We start from the raw sequence: 23,285 nt of genomic DNA on the forward strand, positions 1-23,285 counted from the left end.
TCCCGGACCCGTCGGTACCCAAAGTCCCTATACTTTCTAGAGCCATTCCTTTGAATTCTCTGCATCACATTCAGGCGCAAGCCCAATATCCCCCAACATTTCAGTCTGCTCCGTCTCGAACTTCTGCACAGAATCTTTAATTTCCAACTGAATGTGTTCCTTCAGCAAGTCTTTTTGATATTTCCGGCATCTTTTTCTCTTGATCGGGTCTGATTGCGCGCTCTTGCCGCAGACGTCCTCGAGCTCGTCAAAGTTGAATCCAGCGCTAGTAGCAGCCATTTCTTCCTCGAGCTCGGCCTCTTCTGCTTCATATTCGAAGTAGGCGGCGAAAGAGTCAACCTGAAATAGAAAATCGTTCTACGACGATGAAACTGATGATGATTGTTAGAGCTATTTTTGGATGAGATGGATGAATATGGGTTAGTATGTAATGGAAAATAACATGTTTTAGATAAATTGGCTTCGTTTTGGACCAAAATTTGGGTCTGAAGATAGCCCTCTGATTATTAGTCCCGAAATTTTGAGTCAAAATCGGCGAAAACGTGAGGGGCACTTTTCCAACTTGGACTTGATTCGAGAGATCTTCAAAAATCCCGCCGCGGAATGAAGATAAATCTTCAAGTACGAACTTGAAAGCAAATCTTTTTATGAGTGCCCTCGAGAGTTCTGAAGAGCATTTTGGGATTTGACTACAAGATTAACTACTTTATTTACGATTTTGTGGGATGAACTGTGCGTTTTGGCCATGAAACTAGAAACTAGCACCGCAAGATGAAAGATGAAACCATAGATTTATAGCTAACTAGCTGACTGTTACAGTAGCTGCGCGATAGTGAGCACTAGTGGGCGCTCCGAGCGAATAAGTGTGAATTCACGAGAAAGTGGCTTTTTATCGCATTGAAATTTCATGCTTTAAAATTTGTCGATCGAGAAATCTGATTGGTCGAAGAGAAAAATTTCTGATCGACCAATCAGATTGTCGATTTTTCGCAATAAAAAGCCACGCAACTCAAAAAGCTGAAAGTCACTTGATTTTTGCTTATTCGGAGTTAATCTTTTCGAATTACTGAAATGACACCACAATAAGTGAGCAATGCCGCGTTGCTGACCTTGGCTGCGCGGCCAAACTGCGGCCACTGGTAGGTTCTTTCTAGGCCATTCTCTCTTTTTGGCGCAGATTCTCGCTCATTTTTTTCGTGCAAAAACTCGTTGTGCACGGCGTGCGCGCCGAAGCCCGGGCGAATTATGGGCGCACGGCGACGCTTTTGCATTTTTCGCCAGAGTCTCTCCGAGTTGGAGATCGACCGTAATGGACGACGAGGAGGTGGGGAGGAGAAGGAGTTTTTCGTTACCTCGCGAGCTGCTCGACCGGACTGTGAACTGAAAACAACGGTTAGGGTGGAAGATAGGGTTGAGGAAAATAAGGGTGTCACTCCTTTAAAATAGGAGGTCCCTGATTTTTCAAGCTAAATCTTGAGGAAAACCACAATTTAAGGGCACCCCCGTCAACAATTTTGTAAAAATCGAATATCAAAATTATTGACGGGGGGGATCCTTAAATCGGCGAGACAGTGAGTAATTCAACGGTTAGAAAGCTTGTCCGTTTTTGGGTAGCCTATCGGTTGGGTAAACAAGGATGTGGTGGACCGGATCTGCACTATCCGGCGCATGAATATGCATCATTCTTCGGAAAAACTGCTGATCTGTCAAAAATATTTCAAATTTTTCAAAGTACACTTGACAGCCTCTTTTTTAATTTTCATAAGTTAGAATGATACTTTCAATTTATACTTTCAAAAAGGGTTTTATAATTATGATAAGGAAAAGTCAAATTTTTAAAAAAGAGGATTTGTTTTGTTAAAGGTGGCTAGGAGAGCCCGTTGTTTGTTCCAAACAAGCGATGCGGTTCTCAGCTAAAAACAAAAACGCCAAACAATGATTTCTGCTTGATTTTCAGGGAATCCTGGAAATTTCTTACCTTTGCTCATCTTGAAGCTTCGTATCTGTCTTTTGAGCCCAGCTCGTGGAACTAGCTATCAGTGAAAACAGCAACTTCATTTTGCTTTTTCACGACTCTTTTTCACGAACTAAAAGAGAAATTTAGACCTTCAAATTTTCAAGTTTAAAAATAAAAAATAAATTTTTTTTTTTGGAAATTTCTCAAAAAGAAAAATAAACGCAAAAATGAATTTTTTCGTCGTCTGAATTTTTTGAGCTTTTTTTGTTAAAAATTGAAGAAAAAAATTTCGACCAATCAGACTTCCTCATTCGGTCGGCGAGCCAATCAGATTTCGGAAAAGACGTCTGAAAAAACGGTCTTTCTTATTATCAAATGCTGGATTTTTTAAAAGAAAAATTCTTGTTAAACAAGTCCATTAAGCCCCCAGTTGCTTTAATAATATGAAAGCGCTTATCTGAAAATCCGCCCAAAAATTGGCTCCTACGCCAAAAGCGGGGCCATTTGTTAGAACGCATGCATGTCTGGCGGCATAAAATCGATTTTCTCAAAATTCGAATCGAATTTGAATTTCAACCACCGCTCATGTGACAGTTCCTTTGACAAGGGAAATCTCATTTTCACCAAGATCAGAATGAAGAAACTCAGAATTAGACAAATAACGGAGGTTTAAAATAATGTTTTTTCGTTAACGAGATTTTTTATTATTAACGAAAATTAATAATAAAATTAAATTTAAAAAATCAAAATACATCGCCTTATTTGTTTATTTTAATGTCCGAAATTATATTAAAAAATACTCATTTCAGCATAAAAATCTAGTCCGTCCTCTTGATCACCCGCTGTGACGCGCTCTTATCGCTCGGAAAAAAGCTTCGATAACAAAGCTGCAGGGTAGCGATATAAGCCACATGATCAGTTCCATCATGAAAAAGGTTGAAGCAATCCACTGGCGGGCGGTTTAGACCCGCGCATTTATGCTGCTGAATTTTAAGAAAAACCGAAGCAGAAGCTGATAAGACTATCTTCAAATATGCGAGGCGAATAATAAGAACGATAAATAAACGTGAGATGATTTGGGTCAATATCAACGTGATAAAAAGCCGTAAAATTCGCCCGAAATTTGGATCAAAAATTTGATTTCTTTCGAGAAAATTTTTCTGAACTTTGATTGGCCGACCAGTTGAAGGCGAAAATCTGATTTGTCATAAAACGTTGCCCGAATTCGGGTCATTATTCTTGCCATTTTCGATCTTTTTTATCATGCATTTTCTAGAGAATTTTCTTAAAAATTTCTGAATCGCGAACGCGCTTGACATTGAGTCTGACATTCCAAGTCTTTGACATTTGACATGAGAAATATTCGATGTCATCATTCGTCTTGGCTTTAAAAAGTTCGCCATCGTGGCGAATCAGTGTTGCCGCGTAAGCCTACTTCCGGCGGCCTTTTTCATCGAGTCTGCTCAACTAATGAGCCCTTATTAGAAATTTAGAGAAATGCCCTTGTTAGAAAGAATCTTTCCTTCGGCCATTGACATAACGGACTCAGAGACTGCAAAAAACGGAGTAAATCGACGCTCGACGATGATAAGGATGAGAAGAGCTTACTCGCCCTCGTTGTAAAGCTCCTCCGATCAAGTGTTCAGGGAATTATTAGATAACCTCTAACCAGTGATAAGCTAATTTCGTTTTTTCGACTTATTTTTCGAACCTGTACGAAGATAGAAAAAAAACAATTTTTCTTCAAAAAAAAAGAAAAGATTTTTTTCGATTCTCAAAAAAAATTTTTTGAAATCTTTTTTATCAATTCTTGCGCAAAAGACCCTGATAACCCTTTGAGCAGAAACGAAAAAAACAAAGCCAGAAACATTTGATGTTATGCATTTGGCCGTGTTTTGAAAAAACAGCACAACGCAGCGCATTGACACGCAAAACATGTTCACTAAGCGGATTAGAACGTCTCGCTCAATAGTTCACGTGATCGATGTTAAAAATCGTGTTAAAAGGATTTTCTTGTGTTCCCACAAAAAAAAATGATTATAACATTCAATTACGTAACACGCAAAACAGCTGACTTTTTAAACATTTGAAAATTTCTGAAATTTGAATCTCAAGCGGTAAGAATCCACGGTTTTGCAGACGTATACCCTTAATATTCGACGATATCTAAATTTAAAGTACTATTTTTTATCATTCTCTGCTTCAAGAAAATTCTAGTGGGTGACTGTTGAAGAACCTGATGATGAAGATGAATTTTTACAAAAATAACAAAGTGATACCCTTAATTTTATAAAAATTATGATTATTAAGCATATATCATCTTTCTTCATCATTTCCATAGGAAAAATATAGGGCATTATATATTAATTAATAAATTATTAATTATTTTGAACCGAAATAAAAGCCAATTATCTTCTCCAGAAATCCATTACTCTCTTTATTCTTTCTTTTTGAATTTTTCTTTGCGTTCTTTTTTCTTCAAGAAAAAATCTTCCACAAATCTCTTGCCTCCAATTAAAAAATTACCTCAATAAATAAAAATGGGCTTCGCTTTCTTTTGCTTCCTTCAAATTCTCTAGTTGATTTTCGATTCGAGCAATTTCCGATGTCGAAAAGAAAAGGGATGAAAGAGCCGCGTTGATCGCGCCACGCCGTGGGGAGCGAGCGTTTCTTTTTTTCGTGAAAGCTCGCGCCGCACGATGGCGGCAGAACTCCACCGCCACTGACACTAACTTGGCCGGACGGGCTTATACATCAAACAACGGCCAAGGTCACGAGCGGGACTCGTAGTTTTGGAGATTTGAAATATTTCAAGGAGATAAATAAGTGCGTTTTTTTTTTATTTTTTTTTCGTCTATAATAGATCGAATTTCTATTTTTGAACATCTGAAGGGTGAAGAAGTTCATTTTGCAGATGAAATTTTTTTTTTAATTTTGGAAATTTTTTTCTATATTTTTGTCTCTTCAAAAATCGGTTCTTTACAGCCAAGTAATAAAAATGAAGTCATTTTATCATTTCTTAGGAAAAAGCACGAAAAATGAACCCTTATATGCCCTTTGGCCAGCTGTTGGACAGATGGTTGCTTACCCCAGGTTTTTGAGGACAGCTGTGATGAATTAAACTTGAATCTTTCGGAGAGTTTTATGCATAGATTGAACCATTTTTCGTCTAGTTATATTTTCAAAGTTTGAATTAATCTATTTTTAAAAGAAATTCCTTTCACCGATAAAAGTCCGAGACAAGGTCGGTAAGCAAACAAAAACAGCAGGTTCAAAAGCAAGTTGCTTTAAGCAACAGTATCTTCCTTGAAGAAAGCGAGATGATCCGAGCGCGGAGAGAAACGTGAGCGTGTTTTCTTAAAAGAAGGATTAAAAACATGCGTAAGAGTTTATTTGCCGCAAGTTGTGGAGAGCTCAAGCTCACAAAAATGGACGATGATTATATATTAGTTTTGGAACTTTTTCGAAAGAATTATGACTCAAGCAGTTTTTTGGAACCTGGCTCTAGAATTACAAATAGCAAACAAACATAGAAAGTAAATCTTTTTTCCGAAATAAAAGACGAGCTTGATACCTCTCCTTAATTAATTTCATCGCTGATATAAGTCGTTCATTTCATATATTGCGGTTAAGGGTGTCACTTCAAGTTTCCGTAGTGTAGTGGTTATCACGTTCGCCTAACACGCGAAAGGTCCCCGGTTCGAGCCCGGGCGGAAACAATCTTTTGGTACTTTTTATTGTTCACAATACCAGGTAAGCAGTTAGTCCCAAAATACAAGGTCATTTTCCGATTGACGAATGATGTCCGGAGCTGAGGAAAAGCCCTTCCGCTCTTGGCAAATTGGACTTCAACGTGCATTTTCTGAATTTATCCAGTTTTTACAAGGCTACTCATCAGCTTGATATCTGTATTTGGCTTTCAGAAGTATTTGCAAATTTACAAGTCTGCAAATTTGCATTTCTTGAATTTCCTGCAGAGATTCACAGATTGTCTTTTAAAAGAGATCTCAAAGATGGCACTCGCTGCTGCAGGAACTGCAGGGCTTCTTGTTCTTGAAGCATTGCCGGAATTGATTTTATGTAAGAAATCATATATCATTAACTTTGAATAATAATTATTTCAGGCAAAGCGATCGGAACAACTGTTGCGGGGCTATCCGATTTAGCTCAAAAACAGAATGATTTTAAAAGAGAAGAACTAGAAACTCAAAGAGTCCTGGCAGAGAACGAAAGGGTGATTTCCGAGAATGAAAGAATCAAAGCTGAACAATACGCGAAAGCAATGTCAGACCGAGACCAAGAAAAGTATCGCAAAAGGTTCTTTCAATGTCTCTCTTATAAATTCTTATAAAAGTCATGAAGGCCGAAGAAAATGAAAGATTGAAGAGAGAGCTTGATGAGAAGAACCGAAAGCTTGATGAAAAGATTGAGGCTGACAGGCAAACAATGCAAGATCTTCAGAGTACTGTGAAGGACTATCAAGCAAAGAAGAATGCTTCAAATTTTCATTTAGGTTTTTGCCGAAAGGAATCAGTGTTCTTCAATAAAACTAACATAATTTTTAGTTCGACAAAAACAATGCGCAACTCATGAATAGGGACCGGCTCTTTGAAAAGATGCTGCGAAAAATGCAGTCAAAAGTGACCCGATTTAGCGTTGCTAATAATGGAAACGAAGCAGTGCAAAGATTCTGTCTCGAATTCACTGACATCATCGACTCATACGAAGATTTTGATGACATTCCACGACTTGAAGAGAGCCTTTGCCAGTTACGACTGAACACGATTCAGCCAATTCGTTTGATTGAGGAATGATTTCTTCACTATTTTACTTGTTGGAAAAATTTTCTCTTTTCGGAAAGAAAACTCGTTCCGCAACAATAAAAACTTCAAAATCCGGCAAATGAACTTCTCTCTATCCCTTTTTAATTCCTCGTTTGGCTCCACCCATAAGAGCATTTCCGCCTCGCCATGTAATTTTCAAAGCTCTCGAAAAAGACCCTCTCGAAGAAAGCGACAAAAATCATTTTCCTTGTGGCTTGAATTTTAAGCAAGTGCACGCACTTGTGCCGGAATAGACGTGTCTTTTAAAACGAAAATTAAAATTCATTTTTCGAGTTTTCTGACCGCGGCTCAGGTTCTCTTGATTTTTTGACTCACTATCCTGAGGATCAGCTGGGCTCTTGGCTTCACTGTTGCTGGCTTTGATTTTACTCATTGTGCAATAGTTTGGCTGATTGTCGCACGATGCCTGAGAAATGTGTCTTTTGGAAGTGTCCTTCAGCACTCGTTGTTGGAATTCATGTCAGCCTCATTACAAATGCTCAGCGGCTTTCTGGCATCATCACATTCTCTCCTATTCGACCATGGGAGCTCACATTGGACTGCTCAGCACTTTTTGGCAAACATGATAAAAAGGGGTCCAAAATGAGGTTTCACGAAAAATTGTTTCCGCCCGGGCTCGAACCGGGGACCTTTCGCGTGTTAGGCGAACGTGATAACCACTACACTACGGAAACTTGAAGAGACCCTTCAATCAGACCATCCTACGTGGCAATTTCGGCTTGGAAACCTGTGTTGAAAACCTGAGTCAGGGTCCTAAGGGAGCTTTTACCAGTATTGATTAAAAGGATTGAAATTATAGCTGTGGCGAAGCTTTAGGACCCTGACTCAGGTTTTCCATACAGGTTTCCAAGCCGAAATTGCCAGGGAGGATGGTCTGATTGAAGGGTCCCTTCAAGTTTCCGTAGTGTAGTGGTTATCACGTTCGCCTAACACGCGAAAGGTCCCCGGTTCGAGCCCGGGCGGAAACAATTTTTCAACTTTTCCGAAAAATTGCACAAAAACCAAACCCTCCAAATCAAAAAGAGCATCAGTGATTTTTTCTTTTCAATAGCTTCGATTCCAGTCTTGCTGATGTAATTTGTAGATTTGAAGTCGTCCTGAACAAGATAGCGGAATGTTTCTTCCCTGGACATATGACGAGATAACCAACATTTAGAGATTGTTAAAAATATTTTCGAAGAAGTCATGTGCTATGTTTTAACATTGCGGTTCCAGCGATTCAGAAGATTGCGTCAGATCGAATGTTCCATCTGCGCGTTTATTATTACGCGACAGATTCTAGAGTGGTCAATCCTTGTTCCCCCTCGCCAAACCTACCAAAGGTACAGTAATTCTTTGAACAATTTTTCAAATTGTTTCAAAATTTCAAATTTCTTCCTCCCGTTTAGCACTTTGAACGTGCGCTTATCCTTGAAAAGCGATTGACAAGCGGCGAGATCCGCTGCCCCCGCTATCCGCCTGTATCTCCAATTCAAGCAAAATATTAACCCGTACTAAACCAGTACAAATATTATGAGTGATAATGTCGGCAGTTCTTCGGACCGTCTTTTGCCGAAAAAAGGGACTCTTTTTGGCGCTTTTCGTCCTCTAGAATTTGATGATCCTGGCATTCTATTTTTGTGGTGTGATCCGGAGAAAACCGGACATTTAAAGAAAATGGACATTTGATGAAGCCATTGAAATATCCGTTTTCCATGAAATGTCCGCTTTCTTGAAATGACCGTTTTTCAAAATTTTCGTTTTTCAAAATGTCCGTTTTTCAAATGTCCGTTTTTCAAAATGTCCGTTTCTCAAAATATCCGTTTTTCAAAATTTCCGTTTTTAAAATGTCCGCTTTTTCAAAATATCCGTTTTTCAAATGTCCGATTATTCAAAATGTCCGAAAATTTCAAAATTTGTTTCCGCCCGGGCTCGAACCGGGGACCTTTCGCGTGTTAGGCGAACGTGATAACCACTACACTACGGAAACTTGAGGTCAGTTGCCACTTTGGCAAACCGAACAGAGCCAAATGTAAAATGTAAAAAAGAAATTTGATTGAAGAGTGATTTGGTTTCTTCGGGAGAACGTATAACTCCTTCGGCGCATGTAAATCGGTTGAAGTTTGGTGCGCACTTTACTTGAGCTTGATCGGGCGGGTAGCAAAACATAACGTTTTCGGGTTCCCGGGCTCCGACTTCAAACGGGGCGATGCGGCGGCGGTGAAATAACGTCCCCGCGGTTTCCCCAGGATCCTCCAAAGATCCATCCAGGAGACAGTTTCTTGTCTTTAGAAACATGATTACTCAGAAACTCCAAAATAGAAGCTGATTTATCAGTTTTCCCCATCTCTTTGACGAACCTAGTTTCAACTTCGAATTCCAGGACGCACCGCGAATGAATATTTTCTGGGCGGTTAATTCTTCGTACCAACTCTTTGCTCTGCGTGGGACCAAGATTTTGAACAGGCGAGATTTTGACTCGCCGCGAAATTAAAACCAAGTGTGCTACGATTACTCCTGACGTGCAAGAAGCGACTTTACTGCTGACTTCACGTTTTTTATTTTCTTTTTTTGGGGGTAAATTTATTCGACTAGTTTCGGTGGGTCAGCACCATCATCAGGAATCTATAGAAAAATGAACGAAAAGAAGAAAAACACCGAACTTACTTGACAGGGACAAGTCAAAGTAACGAAATGCAAAAGAATTTAGCAGAGGTATAGCGAAAATCTTTCGTTACTTGGACTTGTCCCTGTCAAGTAAGTTCGGTGTTTTTCTTCTTTTCGTTCACTTTTCTATAGATTCCTGATGATGGTGCTGACACACCGAAACTAGTCGAATAAATTTACCCCCAAAAAACTCATTCAACAACGTCAAATTTTGAACAATTTTATATTTTCAATGAAGAATTCTAACAGTTAGAAGAAACCGTACAGAATGCCGTATTCGCCAATATACTTCAAGTGTCGAATCTTATCTTGATTTTTCTTATCCAGGCGCCGAGTCTCGAGGGATTCGCCTGCCCCCTATCCGGCGGGTGACAAGAATGACCGGACCAAGCGGGTGACAAGCCCGCGATGCTCGAACTGCTCAACTCCGCAGAGAACAGCGAGTCTCGGTTGGAAATCACTAATCTACCAAGGAAAATCATGATCAAAGAGATGTTTTGAGCTCGAGCTTATCCCCACAAGGCTCATTTTTGAGAGGATAAATATTATTTTCGACTCAAAATTTTTAGAAAAATACTTTTTCCGGCTAAATCAAGTATGATAAATAATCAAATAGAGATAATAATGCTTCCATATGAATATGGTCCATATTATATGGATCTTTCGGAAAATCATTCGTAGAAAACGGGTCAAGCCAACGAAAATTCTCCTAAGTCAGATTTCTATTGCTAGAAATTTTCCGTCTAGGCTTCTGAAAAGATCTCTGGCAGCCGCCAGACTGTTCTTATCGTTAATGGAAAGTTTTAGTCTCCTAGATCAGCTGGAAAAGGATGAAAGGTAATAAGAGATTAGCTGGGTGATTAAAAAAGACTTTTCAAACGGAAGAGAAGATCACAAGACAGCTGGATTAAAATTTGATTACAATAGGATGAACTTTGATGGAGGTTTTATTGCATAAACTCACGTTTTCAGAAGTTTTAAGTGTGATTTTTGGAATCTCCATGGTCGAATTAGTATAAATCACATCTTTCCTGAAAATTTTTGAGCAAAAATGCTCATGATCCTCCGAAAAGTGAACCTTGTGCAGATAAGCTAGACCGTCGCAACAACCCTCTGATCATGATTTTCCTCGATAAATTAGCGATTTCCCACTGAGCCTCGCTGTTTCCCGCAGAGCTGGGCAGTTAGGCCGTGTTGGGCTTGTCACCCGCTTGGTCCGGTCATTTTTGTCACCCGCCGGATTGGGGGGCAGGCGAATCCCTCTTACCCCCAGGCGCCATGTACCCCATGTTTTCTGTCCGGGTTGACCTGGAGGTTTATGTCTTAATTTTAAGTCAATATCTTTTTTAGGGGGACTTCCTTAAACAAAACATCTTACCAATTTGTTGATAGAGAATCCTTGGCAAATCTTCGATCGAAAATAAAAGCGCAAAGAAGAAAAAAGTATTCATCAGGACAAAAAATATACTGAATATGGCTATTTGACCATTCTTTCTCTTTCACGTCAACTTTCGGCAACTGCGACAGACGATGTCTAAAAAGTTCAAAATTATTTAATAAAAAAATCTGTCACTTTGTGATATTTCAACTCTCTTTCAAGTTCAGCCGCACTTTTGCCGATTCACGGAACATATGTTTATTTGATAAGATAATTTGCTCGGTTTCCATTATGAAAGATACAACGAACTAGGTCAATTCAGGGACCTTGAGCTTTGGTGTTTTTTAACTCTAAAAGAAGCCGTACAGAATGCCGTATCTCTTCATGAACTCTAAATGCTGCTGTTGTTCTTCATTTGCTTTTATCAGCGCACCATGAATGCCATGAGTTCTGTCGATTTTGACTTCGAGGTTCATGTCTGAATTTTTAGTTTATCATTATAACTTTTTCCATACCGATTCGCTGGACAAGAAATCTGCTAAAATCTTCCATGAAAATAAAAAAAGCAAAAAGAAGACAAGTTTTCATCAGAAGAAGATAATTTTCTTCAAGGATTATTTTTTAAAACTTCACCGTTTGTATTACCCATTTATGTCTCTTTTTTGACTACCGCAACAGCCGAAATGTAAATAATAATGTACTACCGACTAGATTTATTCGAGTCAGTTCTTTTACTGTAGAAAGTGACGATTTCGCTGAATAAGCACAATTGATGGAATTGGAATGTTGTTGCTAACGTGTTTTCAAAATGCGATCGCTCCCACGAAAAATATTCGGAGGACAGAAATCCGCCGTGTTCAAGTTCAATCCCTTTGTCATTGATTTCTCAGCAGAATTCGCCGCAATCTCAAGAATTCTTGACGACGTCATTATGAGTTCAAGAATGCTCTTATCGAATTTTTCGAAAGCTTTTTTCTTATCAGGTTATTAGGGTCGAACTTGAATCGTTCTTTTTCTGCCTTGAAATTTAAAAAATAAGGGTTAGGGTTAAGATTAGGAAAAAAAATTTCGAACTTTATTTATTTTGAAAAATTTTCTCGAAAAAATAAAATTTTCGAAAAAAAAAAATTCTCGAAAAAATCAAGTTTTGAAAAAAAAATTTTTTTGAAAAAATCAAATTTTCGATTTTTTTTTTTTCAAAATTTTCGAATTTCGATTTTTTTCTAACTCAAATTTTCGAAAAAAAATTTTCAAAAACTGGAGTTTAATTTTCTTAGACTTTTTTGATTTAATCATGATCAAATTTTCAATAAAAAATCCCTTGAATTCGTGGTTTGATTAAACTCGCTGGCCGGAAAGAGTTTGATCCTCCGTTGACAGTTGCATTTTGATTGAAACCAATTCTACCCAGGCTTCTGTCTTTGATAACGGAGAATTTCTGAAATGGACACGATTTAGAAAACGTGCTCAGATTCAGCTTTCGAAGGAAGGAGTTGCTCTGAGTTCAATTATGTCATATTCCTTTATTTATGGCCTTTCAGAGTTCTGAGGTACCAGGTGCTAAGATGCACGGAATCATGCTGCTGAGCCACTCACAAGAGGCCAAAAATTAAAAGAATAAGATGAGGGAAATATCCAAGAGATCGAACTATCCCTGAGCCAAATTAACTGCAAGAAAAAAGTAGCCTTCCTTATCTTTCTCTGTTGCATAATCCATGTCATTTCTAGCTCCCGAAAAAGGTCATAAGATCGAAGAAATCAAGAGAATTCGAGGTCAAATGAAGCTGAAGTTCTTCAGTTAAATTGAATAATTTTATTTTTCACCCTTCGAAAAATGGATTTTTTTCTAAAAAGGCCATATTTTTGGTTCTTAATGCGTCCTCAGGTTAAACTTGCTTCAAAAACTTGATAAAACGAATTTTTGACCAAGAAAAATCAATATTTTTGCCAAAATTAGTGCAAATTCGTCAATTTTCGGCGAAAAGTTCAATTTTCAAATGCGATTTTGGGGGTGAAGGAGTCGAGATAGACCCCCAAAAAATGAAGCCTCAAAATCGTAGAATCCATTTCCGGGGTCAAAATTTTAAAATTCCGAAATTTGTTTTTTCGAAAAAAGCTGACGGGGGGGGTTATTATTTCTGATTGTTAAAAAAATCATAAAAATAAGTAAAATTAAAATGTTGCAATAAACGCGCTATTAAATTCAGTTGGATTGAAATAATTCCGTAATAATGATAAAAAATACACTTAATTCGCAAAAAAAAATCTTTAGCTAAGAAAAAAGTTTCGTGTACTTGAAATTCAGAATGTCAGAAGAGTCGAAAAGTTGCCCGTCGGGTGGCGGTGGCGCGGGGCCACTGGTCTTGAATATCGATATGGGCGAAATCAGCTGCTCCGAGTGTTCAATGAGTCTTCTCGGGAACGTCTGCTTCAAGGAGGTAAAACGACCCACTTCAAATTATGATGGGCGCAGTTTTGCCAAAGCCCAGTTCTCTTCACTTTGAGACGGCAATTAGGAAGCTCGTTAGCCTTATGCAAAAATGACTTGAACAACCAAAAAGGTCTTTTTCGTCCAAAAAAGGAAAAGCAGAACTCTAGAATTCTCGAAAAATAAAAGAGGGGGCTTTATCTTCCGCCCGATCCAAAAAGCAACTTTTGCGAAATCCGGTTTTCGCGCAGAGCTAAAAACGTTTTTCGCGTTATCGAATCTGTTATCGCGGCGACTCACTTGACCAAAATGACCATGATGGCGAGTTTAGACTCAAAACTCAGTTTAGAAAAGCGGAGATAAGCTGTTTTGCGTTCAATTCTGTTTGAACTTTTGGCTTTCCCGATTTTTGCGGAAAAGCGCATTTCTTGCTTTGTGAGATTGACTCCTACCCGTGGCCTTCTTTTTATTTCAAATTTGATTAATGTCTTGTTTTTTCGTCCTAAAAGCCAAAAATTAGGAAAATTGGCGTTTTTCTGAAATTTGATTGGCCTACTGGCCGAAAGCGGACATCTGATTTGTCAAAAATTAGCCAAAAATTAGAGTAAAATAATCACTTTTCTCTATATTTTCTTCTTAAAAATTATAAAATTAAATTTGCCTTATCGACAAGTATACCCTTAAATTGACCAAACTCCCATTTCGGGGCAATAAGAAATCAGGATTTTTACTTTTAGGGCGATGGCAAATACTGCGTCACTTGCTACGAAAAAAAGTTCTGCCAAGGGTTCAAAAGCATTATTCAACGATCACCAAAATCAGAAAATAAGAGGCTGCGTAAATTGACTTCAGAGTCCGGAGACGCCCGTTTCCGCCGACCATGTACGACACGTGTAATGCCACTCTCGTGAAATTTTTTACTTCTAAAGCTATTGCAATACTTAGTACCGAGCTCACGGCGCATCGAAAGTATTCTTTTTTTTTCTAAATCAACTAGGAACCACTATCGAAACTGACCATCAAACTCACCCAATAAAATCGCTTTTGCGCTCGTTTTTAACCTTGGCAAAGTAGACAAGGTTGCCGCGGACAGCTCAAATTTCCGTCACAAGTTGACACTTGATTATTTTCAAAGTTCCTCCTCGCAGATTAAAACTTAGAAAACAGAGAAAAAAATGAGAACTCATCACGATGCAGAGGAGAATTTTGAACCCTTCAGTAAACCTTGCGAAAAATGCGGAGAAACTATTGGATACAACGGAAAAGAAGTTTGCAAAGGAACGTTTTCAAGCATAGACCTATCCGATAAATGGCGGGGGAGAAATAAGGGACCAGGGTACGATAATTGAAAAAAAAAACTCGAAAAAAGAACTCCGTTTCGATGGAAAACCTTACCATGAATGGTGCCTTACTTGTGATTTATGCAATGTTTCGATCGCTGGAAAATTAGTGAAGAAAAAAGACTCAAAAATTATTTGTGAGTAAGTAAACTCCCTAAAACATATCGTGAAGAGATAAATTTTAATGATGATTTTCTTTTTAGGGACTGTTTTCGAACACACTACATGCCGAAATGCTCTCAATGTCTTCAGGCTTTCAAACAGGGTACGTAATACAGTGACACCCTTAAATTTGAGTCAGGTTCTTTTAAGACCTAAATAAAAAGCCGCGTAATTTTCGCGGCTTCCTTTACATGGCTTTTCATTAGAAATCTCTAATGACCCTGAGTCAGGGTCCCTGACACAGGTTATCTAAACAGAGAACCTGTGACAGATTTCGCAGCCCAGGACCTTCTTGAGCTGGAACCTTGCTTCCGCTAAAAAGGAAACAGCCACGAAATTCAAAGTGAAAGAAATGCAAAATCGTGACAGGCGAAAGTCAGCTCGGATAATTGAAACGAAATCCCACTCTAGAAAAAAAATATTCGAGAACCGTTTTTGTCGAGGGAAGCGACTTACAGGCTTTCCGCGAGAATTTCGCGCTTGGAAATTTTTTGGCGAGAAGAAATACCGCACCCAGGGTCGCTGAGATAAGCTTACTGGAAATTCGAAACTGGAAAAATATTCTCTTTCAAGTTCAACTACAGCAAGTTTTTCAGGCGATGAGCGAATTTTGTACGACAACCAAATCTTTCACCAGCGCTGTTTTGTTTGTTCGGAATGCAATTCTCCAGTAGACAAGAACAAGTTCTTCAAAAGTGATAACAAACTCAAATGTGATATTTGTTTCTCAAAAAAGGTATGCCTTCTGGGGCCTTCTGGGGACGAATCTTTTTAAGAGTTCTACGTTGAAAGCAGGAGCAATTTGCCCAACTTGCAATCGAATAATTAGGAACACTCGGTCAAAGATGACAGTAAACAGACAAGCAAACAGATAAGTTAAAATGACATATTGATGACCTTGAGAAAGAGATGGAGCAGTCGCTTTTAGAGGGAAAAATTATCATCGTTACTGGTATTACAAACAAAAGATAATAATGATTGATTCTTTACTATTGTTTGTTTAGTTTTACTTGCAAAGGAGGCTGTGGATATGAGCTTGGAGGAGCGGAATTCGCGATTAAAAATGGAGATTGTTTTTGCTTCGATTGTTATATTTCAAAGGAACGAGGGAAGGAAATGCCTTATTTGGAAGAAAGACGATGAAAGGAAAAATGAAATTTCGGTTACGAAGAAAAAATTTTTCAAGCTGAATTTCAGTTGAAAATGATGCCTATCTTTCATGTTCGACTTTCCCTGAAATCCACTTTTTCCCTCTTGACAAAGTTCGGGCGCGATTGCGAGCGATGCTTGGAAGTTGTCGTTGGGCTTGGCGAGCTGCGCAAGATCACTTACGAAAACTCGTGCTGGCATCCGGAGGTTTCCGTGTGACGTATATCTTTGCATAAGTACCCCATTCCTTTTCCAGCCCAGAACGCGTTTAACAGTGTCGAAATGCGCGAGAAACAAAGGAACGCTGCTTTAGAAACACTCTCTTTATCACCCCTTCTTATCGCTCGAGCTACCGAAGCCACTCGTAGAAGAGGGGGTTTAAAGAGTTATCAGAACTTGCGGCTTTCGATAAAAACTTTGTTCTTCCAAATTTGCGCCTCCAAAATTTGGCTAAAAAATTAACACTGTAATATTCTAGTGTTTTACCTGCTTCGAATGTTTGATGGGTTTAGAAAACCAAAAATTCAAGGTTGGTGATGCGCTTGACCACAGAGGATAATCTAGTTATAAGCAACTTTGCGGAGAAATCTACTGCCTCAAGTGGGGTACGAAAAACCAGCGTGCGGCCACGAAATTGCTACTTTTTTATGTTGACATATTAGTAGGAGGAGTTGAGGTTAATAGCAGCATACTACTACTGGGGGGCGAAAAATCTTAAGGGAGTCACGTCAACTTTAGTTTATGTCTTTCTCTTTCTTTAAAAAATTACCCCGAAAACAGTGCGCGCGAGCAGTGGAGAACTTCATCGAAGAGACAAAATGTGCTGTTGCAGCCCATTCCATGCAGTCAAGGAATGCTGTTGAACATATTCAAAATTCCGCAAGCCGCGAAATAGGATAATTGACTGCCGTTCCCACAGTACTCTTACAGAAACAAAGGGTCAAGGGTCGAGACAATCTCTCAAGGCAACTTTCTCTAACGAGCAAGAAGCTCTTCTAACTTGAGGCTTGAACTCAATTAGAGAAGGCAGTTCTCAGGAGTACTCTTGGTCAAAAATGAAAAGAAGGAAAAAAGGGATGAAAAACGGATGCGTGTTATTTTGTAAAGAAGCTGTTCAGGTGATGGTATTATAGAAATAATCTGCGCTCAGTGTCAAAATCTCGAGTGGCAAAATTGACACATGATATCACAGCTGCCGAAATCAGAATTAGATATGAACTTGGCCAAATCCTTCTTACAAATAAACTTTTCATCCCTTCTTCAAATATGCAAGAAGGCATTTTTGGTTTTCGAGTCGAAAAATCAAGCACCATAATACGACCGATAATTGTAGACCTTGGTCTTTTTAGGATCCTGCGATGGTTGTCCTAGCCTAAAAGGCTAATTATAAAATCAGCGATGATGATATCCCCTGACACCTCTTAGCCGAGGGGAATTAGGCCTCCTCAATGACTACTTTCCTGTGGTACTGAGCTGATAAAACAAAGAATGATACTGCTAATTATCCTACAAAATGATTCTCTCCCCGAAATTTTTTCTAGTGCCTCAGTTTCCTAAAAATATCATCGCAAAATTTCTAAATGAACGAAATTCTCTTGCTTGTTTTCACTTTCTTGCTCTTCAGACTTCGTATTATTGAAGAAAAGCCCGGGTTTTATGTTACTAATGAATGGTATTAATGAAAAAGTTCAACAGCAGCACGGGCGAGGCATCCGTCTATCTACGACGAAGAATCGGCCAGGCTAGGAAAACATCAATCAGAAGGTAATCCCTTCCGCGCTGGCGCACTTGATGACCCTTCTTTTTTACTCGCAAAGTTTGGGATCAACGCGCGGGTCGCAACTTGAAATTGCATGTTTGCCCGGCAACTCGAAATTAGAACCATCAAATCCGATCTACTTACTTACTGATTCGACAAACAGCAATCGTAAAATCTGTACTTTTTCGGGAGAAAAAAATTTCGAAATCATTTATTTTTTTCATTTTTGCAACTTTTCTTTTTAGATTTCGACATCGACGATGACCTCTTCTCCGAGCTCCAAGCCTCACTGAACCTTTACTAATTCTCCAAAGAGAACAAAAATCGCCCAAATCATCAAAAAAGGGAAAAAGTTATGTCATGACCTGGCGCCTGAAATCATGGAAGACTCATCTTTCAAAACCTTATGCTCACTCGATTTTTTAGTTAAACTGTTCAAATAAAGTCCATAGTTGACCTCCTTTTCCATAAATCTTTTTATTCTTTTTAAGAAATTTTAAGGCGCCGGCTTTTATTGCGGTGTGGTAGCTCGGCTAAGAGCTAGTGCTAGACTTTTGTCTCGAGTCCCGCGGCTGGCAACCAAATAGAAGTGTTACTTTTATGTGTGTCACTTTGGAAGAAAATAAAGATGAGGCTTTGGTTTATGGCTATAAGGTTTAAGGCTATAAACTTTATGATACGTCAAATAAAAATGAAGAAGCGCGAATGCTTAAATGATAGATCGCGTAAAGCAAACAGGCGGAGGCAAACATTGATAAATTTATCTCCAACAAGTTTGCATGGCGCTAAGAAGAGACCAAGAGCTTTTGAAACTCAACCCTCTATAAAATGAATTTTTCCAACATCATTTTTTATATCACCGCTGCTTCATTGCTGCTTTCTATTTACTTCCTTGGAACCACTTTAAATTTCGAAGATTCATTGGTAACCGAGAGAATCTGGAGCCAAGAAGAAATCATAGAGGACACCTTCAGAAGACGAAAAAACATTTATGACCAAGCTTGCTCATTTCTGCCGTTTATTGAAGAGATTCTTCAGTCGAATGAGACCTCCTTCGAAACTCTTCTCGACTTGCATCGAGACATCTTCTACTTAAAAAATCCAACTCAAGAAGATTATCAGAACATAACTTGTATTTCAAACAATATACGAAAGTCATCGGTTATGAACCTCACAACAAGCATGGATCTGATGATCTGCCTTCCCCCGAAATGCGGAACATCCAATTGGCAGAAAGCACTCGATGTTCATTTTGTGAATATCACGAAAGGTGAAAAAGAAGCGAACATTTTAGCGGAGAAAATTGCTTCCAATCAAGCCGGGGAGACGGTCTATTCCAAGCTGCCGAGAGTGAAGACAACGAGGTTTCATCAATTTACAAAAGAAAGAAAAGATCTTAGCTCATTAAGAAGTGCCTCAAATCGAGTGGTAAACATCAGGGACAGTTTTATTAATTCTCAGCAAATAAAAAAAAGTCGTAATCGTTTTGAATCTGTGATAAGAAATCCGTTTGCTCGACTTTATTCTGGTTGGCATGACAAAAAAAAGGGGCAAAGCCATTTCAGCAATTTTACGGAGATATACCAGAAGGTTTCAGGTGCTCATTTGAGGCTTTCGTCGAATACATCGCTTCGAACCCTGGAAACTCTAGAATGAATGAGCACTGGATGACTGGCTTTAATCTTTGTTCTGACTGTGCGATGAATTATTCGCTCATAACTCACCTCGAAAAAAGTGAGGAGGAAATTGACCCGCTTCTTGAGAAAATCGGACTTTCTGGGAAAATAATGATCGGAGAAAAATATTCCTGGAAGAATGGAGAGAGGGTGCATGAGAAAACCCTGCGCCCTCCGGATCAGCTTTATTGGAAAAATGTTCCTCGAGAGACAGCAAAACTGATCTACAAGCATTTTTTCCTCGATTTTGTCGTCTTCGGCTATTCTCCAGAAGATGTTCTCAAGTACATAAATGCAACCGATCCAAACAAACCAAGGCCGGCAAAGAATTTGATAAACAAATCTCGACTGGCAGTTTCAAATCTCAAGAAGAGCTATTTTAGAAAATATACTGACACTGTTTGTACGATTGGAACAAGAAATAGTTGATAAAAAAGATAAATAACTATTTGTTTTCTGAAAGCAAAATTTTGTTTTTGAATAAAATCTCTTCCATGATTTCAGGCAGAAAAAATGACGAAATGAAACGCGTAACAAAATTCACGTGTTTGTAAAACATGCTTCCATTTCTTGCGTTTTAAATTAAAAATTAATTAAAGCAAAACCTCGTGCCCACAACATCACTTTTCCGTTGATATGGTGCAAAACAAAATGGAAATCGCCTTGAGTCAGCCTCCTTATAAAAGGAACGAACTCTACGGGGAAGCTCATTCTAGCTAACTGGACACCAGAGTACTAGAGAAATGAAACTTTCACCCTTTTTGACGGTTTTAGCTGGCTCCGGCCAAGCTCAACCGCTGACTTTTTGGAGAGAAAGCGATCTTTTCGCCTACCAAGTTCGGGAGCATATACCAAAGAATGGCCTCGGAAATCGTTTCATCAAAAAGTACGATGAAGTAAGAGACGTAATGAGATGGTTCCGGGATGAGGGTATTTGCGATACGGATGTTACTAGCCCAAGCTACGAATCGGTCAGCTTCGATGCAGTTTTTGACGGCAAAGCGAGCCCAGGAGCAAACATTGACGCTCTAACAGATCTGATTGATCGTTGGATACAGGAAAATTAATCAAATAGTTAATCCAGGGTATTTGACAAGAGAAATGGGCCCCCTTGGAGAAAAAGATGAAGTTAAAACCAGTGTAAATTGCATAAATTATTGAATATTTGGTTAATTTAAAAAGTCATACGCGTGCATCGAAGATCAAGCAGCGAACGAAGAAGTTCAGCAAGCTCTTTTTGAAATTCGAAAAATCGCCAAGAAGAACATCAACCGCGACAAGGATGTATCCTTTCACATCTCTGACGATATGATGACCTACGATCAAGCACGAGCATATTGCTTCAGTAAAGGCATGTGGCTTGCGAATCCCAAAAACGATGGAGAGCAAAGCGGGATGATAAACGCCATGGAGTTCAGAAAATGGACCTGGTTCAATCCTTCGAAAGCGGTTGATGGCGAGTGTTGGATGCAACAAAAATTCAAACCTACTGACACCAACCCCGCTGGACTCTGGGACGGACCAGTTGGTTGTAAAAACAGAGCCCACGCAGTCTGCCAAAACGGCCAGATTTTTGAAAAGTCTTGCTTGTCGTTTCCGATCGCGCCGATGAGAACGACTGAGCAATCGTTGGCTCAAGAATATTGTGAATTGGCTGGCGGCAATCTTCCGTTTTTCAACAGTAAAAAGGAACTAGCGGAGTGGCAAAATCGACCAGATCCTCAACAGGAATGGCTCGGAATCGTTAGAAACGCGGATTTCGAAAGCGGATGGGCAACTGTGACTGGGGAGGAAGCTACGGTATTTGCTTGGTACGACGGAGAACCAAACAACTATCTCGACCATGAATACTGTGCCGCAACAGATATGGCTTTAAAGAATGATCCTCTCGCGTGGAACGACGTCCCTTGCGATTGGTTCGAGCAGATGTTTCGCTGCAGAATAGACTCAACTATCTACGTTTGGGAAGATTGCCCTGTTCCAGTGATGCCTGATCCGCCAGCTTGCGAAGATCCATGCGAAGGTAAAGAAAATTGCACTACGTTCGTCGATAGCTGTGAGATCTACCCTGAAGAGGCAACAGTTGTCGGTACCATTTCTCCAACATCAAAGCATTATAAAATCTCTTTTGATTTTAAATGCACTGACGAAATTGACTCGTTCCTGACTGTTCCCTCTGCGAACGTTCTTCGACTTGACAGCTATCCTGATCCACCTCCATCAAGCATCACTTGGGAAAATCGAGGCGTTACTGTCTTGGAAGTCGGAACTCTCCGCGAAAACCCTCTTGAATATTGGGTTTATGGGAACGCATTTACGAGAGAGCAAATTCTGAATAAGGATCTTTACACAAAACAGTCCTGTACAACCGAATGGGACTCCTTTACTCTTGAGCGAAGCGATGTCGACGGAACGAACTCAAGATCAACTTTGATCAGACATTCTGATGGTGCGACCCTCATTGACTACGTCCAACCAACGGACGATATTCCTGATATGCCCCCAGTGCTCTACGCTCGGGTTAGCTCGAACATTTACGAACCATCACGACTTTATCCAGTAAGAAACTACTACTATGAAGAAATCCCAATGCCAGAACCAGTAAAGGTGAGTTTAATTTTCAAATTTTTGATTTTGAAATTTCACTCGTTTTAATCAAATTTCAAGCATTTTTTGATTATGGGAATTGGAAACAGATGGGGTGGTGCCACAACCAGCTCATTAACGATCGCTACAGATGGATCAACAGGGACAGGAGCAACGATCGACGCACCAGTATGGAATTACCTTGCTGATGTCACTCATGCTGTTGTCAAAGGCGAGCTGTATATTTTTGGTGGATGGACAGCGGAAACAAAGGTAAATATTCATGAATCATGATCATAATTGGAATGAATGAATTTTATAGGTTGCAAAATTAGTCGGCTGCGAATGGGTCGAACAAGCGGTTAGTTTACCCTACGTTATGTATGCTATGTCGGCGGCACTTGCGATTGAAAACGGCGAAAAAGCATTAATTTGCTTTCCGAACGATCTCCGCTATAAACACTGTACAATTTTTGATACAGTCACTACGCCATCGATAAAAACATCGGCGACAGCTTATTCTCATGCTGGAGGCGGGCTTGGATTTTACAAAGGCAATCCAACAACTGTTGGAAGCCATGATGCTTCACCCGAATTAGGGGCAGTCAAGGTGGAGACTCTTACTTCTACTGGCTGGTCGACGATGGCGGATTTTCCAATGTAATCATTTTTCTTGAAAAAATCATCTTTTATCAATTTTATTTAGGCCGATCGCATACCATAATTTGATATCCTTACCCAGTGGAAATCTTTTGCTTGCTGGAGGATATAGTGCTGGTCATGCTCAATCAGCGATTTGGCTTCTCAAAAATGACAGCTGGACCATAATCGGAAGTCTACAGCACGTAAGCAAACTTTTCTTAGAAAAATATTCTGACTTTTATTTAGGCTGCCTCGCGAGCATCTGCGTTGAAGATAAATAACTCAGTCTTCATTGTCTCAGGACTAAGCAGTCCTCATGCGATTCAGCGACTCGATTTGGAAGACGATGAAGTGATCAATCAGGAAGTCATTGGAACGAATACTGCGGGTGAACCTCCCGTTCTTTTTGAAGTTTCTGCCAACTACTGCCTGAACGGTCTCTAGAATTCTGACTGATTCTATCATTTCGATTTTTTAATAAGAGAATATTACTCTTTATAAATTAATATCAAATAAAATATTGTTTGTTTTCGAATAAATTCAGAATAAAATTCGTAAAATGATATCTTCCATCAATTTGGTCTTCCACCAGATATAAGTCCTCCATCGGGAATTGGAAAAAACTAGAATGCGCGCATAACAGTCAAAATCCCCGGCCGGCCTAACAGACTCCGTCGTGAAATCTGTCACCCTCGGTAGTACAATATCATCAAATTGG

The 23,285-nt window shown here is 39.3% G+C and overlaps 4 protein-coding genes and 4 non-coding genes across 8 annotated transcripts; 5 read left to right on the forward strand and 3 right to left on the reverse strand.

Annotated features, from left to right (window-relative positions):
* Window positions 1-36: 36 nt before the first annotated feature.
* LOC145697685 (uncharacterized) lies at window positions 37-4,655 on the reverse strand. The gene is made up of 4 exons (XM_081774900.1): window positions 4,484-4,655; window positions 1,979-2,087; window positions 1,353-1,380; window positions 37-339 (listed from the first exon to the last, which is right to left on the reverse strand). The coding sequence occupies exons 2-4, from the start codon at window positions 2,056-2,058 to the stop codon at window positions 37-39; spliced, it is 411 nt and encodes a 136-aa protein (XP_081631026.1). The 5' UTR covers window positions 2,059-2,087; window positions 4,484-4,655.
* Window positions 4,656-5,603: 948 nt separating this feature from the next.
* On the forward strand, window positions 5,604-5,676 carry TRNAV-AAC (transfer RNA valine (anticodon AAC)). Its single transcript has one exon. It is a non-coding gene; the product is annotated as a tRNA-Val (tRNA).
* A 1,726-nt stretch (window positions 5,677-7,402) lies between these two features.
* TRNAV-AAC (transfer RNA valine (anticodon AAC)) lies at window positions 7,403-7,475 on the reverse strand. Its single transcript has one exon. It is a non-coding gene; the product is annotated as a tRNA-Val (tRNA).
* A 221-nt stretch (window positions 7,476-7,696) lies between these two features.
* TRNAV-AAC (transfer RNA valine (anticodon AAC)) lies at window positions 7,697-7,769 on the forward strand. The gene has a single exon. It is a non-coding gene; the product is annotated as a tRNA-Val (tRNA).
* Window positions 7,770-8,697: 928 nt separating this feature from the next.
* On the reverse strand, window positions 8,698-8,770 carry TRNAV-AAC (transfer RNA valine (anticodon AAC)). Its single transcript has one exon. It is a non-coding gene; the product is annotated as a tRNA-Val (tRNA).
* Window positions 8,771-14,435: 5,665 nt separating this feature from the next.
* LOC145697687 (four and a half LIM domains protein 2-like) lies at window positions 14,436-15,898 on the forward strand. The gene is made up of 6 exons (XM_081774902.1): window positions 14,436-14,730; window positions 14,797-14,858; window positions 15,352-15,491; window positions 15,532-15,582; window positions 15,661-15,707; window positions 15,760-15,898. Exons 1-6 carry the CDS (start codon window positions 14,675-14,677, stop codon window positions 15,896-15,898), a joined length of 495 nt encoding a protein of 164 aa, XP_081631028.1. The 5' UTR covers window positions 14,436-14,674.
* A 121-nt stretch (window positions 15,899-16,019) lies between these two features.
* LOC145697326 (uncharacterized) lies at window positions 16,020-18,110 on the forward strand. Its single transcript, XM_081774513.1, has 6 exons — window positions 16,020-16,111; window positions 16,383-16,433; window positions 16,476-16,504; window positions 16,685-16,753; window positions 17,611-17,668; window positions 17,909-18,110. Exons 1-6 carry the CDS (start codon window positions 16,039-16,041, stop codon window positions 17,965-17,967), a joined length of 339 nt encoding a protein of 112 aa, XP_081630639.1. The 5' UTR covers window positions 16,020-16,038; the 3' UTR covers window positions 17,968-18,110.
* A 381-nt stretch (window positions 18,111-18,491) lies between these two features.
* On the forward strand, window positions 18,492-23,116 carry LOC145697688 (uncharacterized). Its single transcript, XM_081774903.1, has 8 exons — window positions 18,492-19,027; window positions 19,261-19,742; window positions 20,114-20,310; window positions 20,522-21,946; window positions 22,007-22,198; window positions 22,248-22,585; window positions 22,632-22,770; window positions 22,814-23,116. Exons 1-8 carry the CDS (start codon window positions 18,492-18,494, stop codon window positions 23,009-23,011), a joined length of 3,507 nt encoding a protein of 1,168 aa, XP_081631029.1. The 3' UTR covers window positions 23,012-23,116.
* The last annotated feature ends 169 nt before the right edge of the window (window positions 23,117-23,285 follow it).

Source organism: Oikopleura dioica, chromosome 2 (genome assembly GCF_907165135.1).
Source record: "Oikopleura dioica chromosome 2, OKI2018_I68_1.0, whole genome shotgun sequence".
Taxonomy (NCBI): Eukaryota; Metazoa; Chordata; class Appendicularia; order Copelata; family Oikopleuridae; genus Oikopleura; species Oikopleura dioica.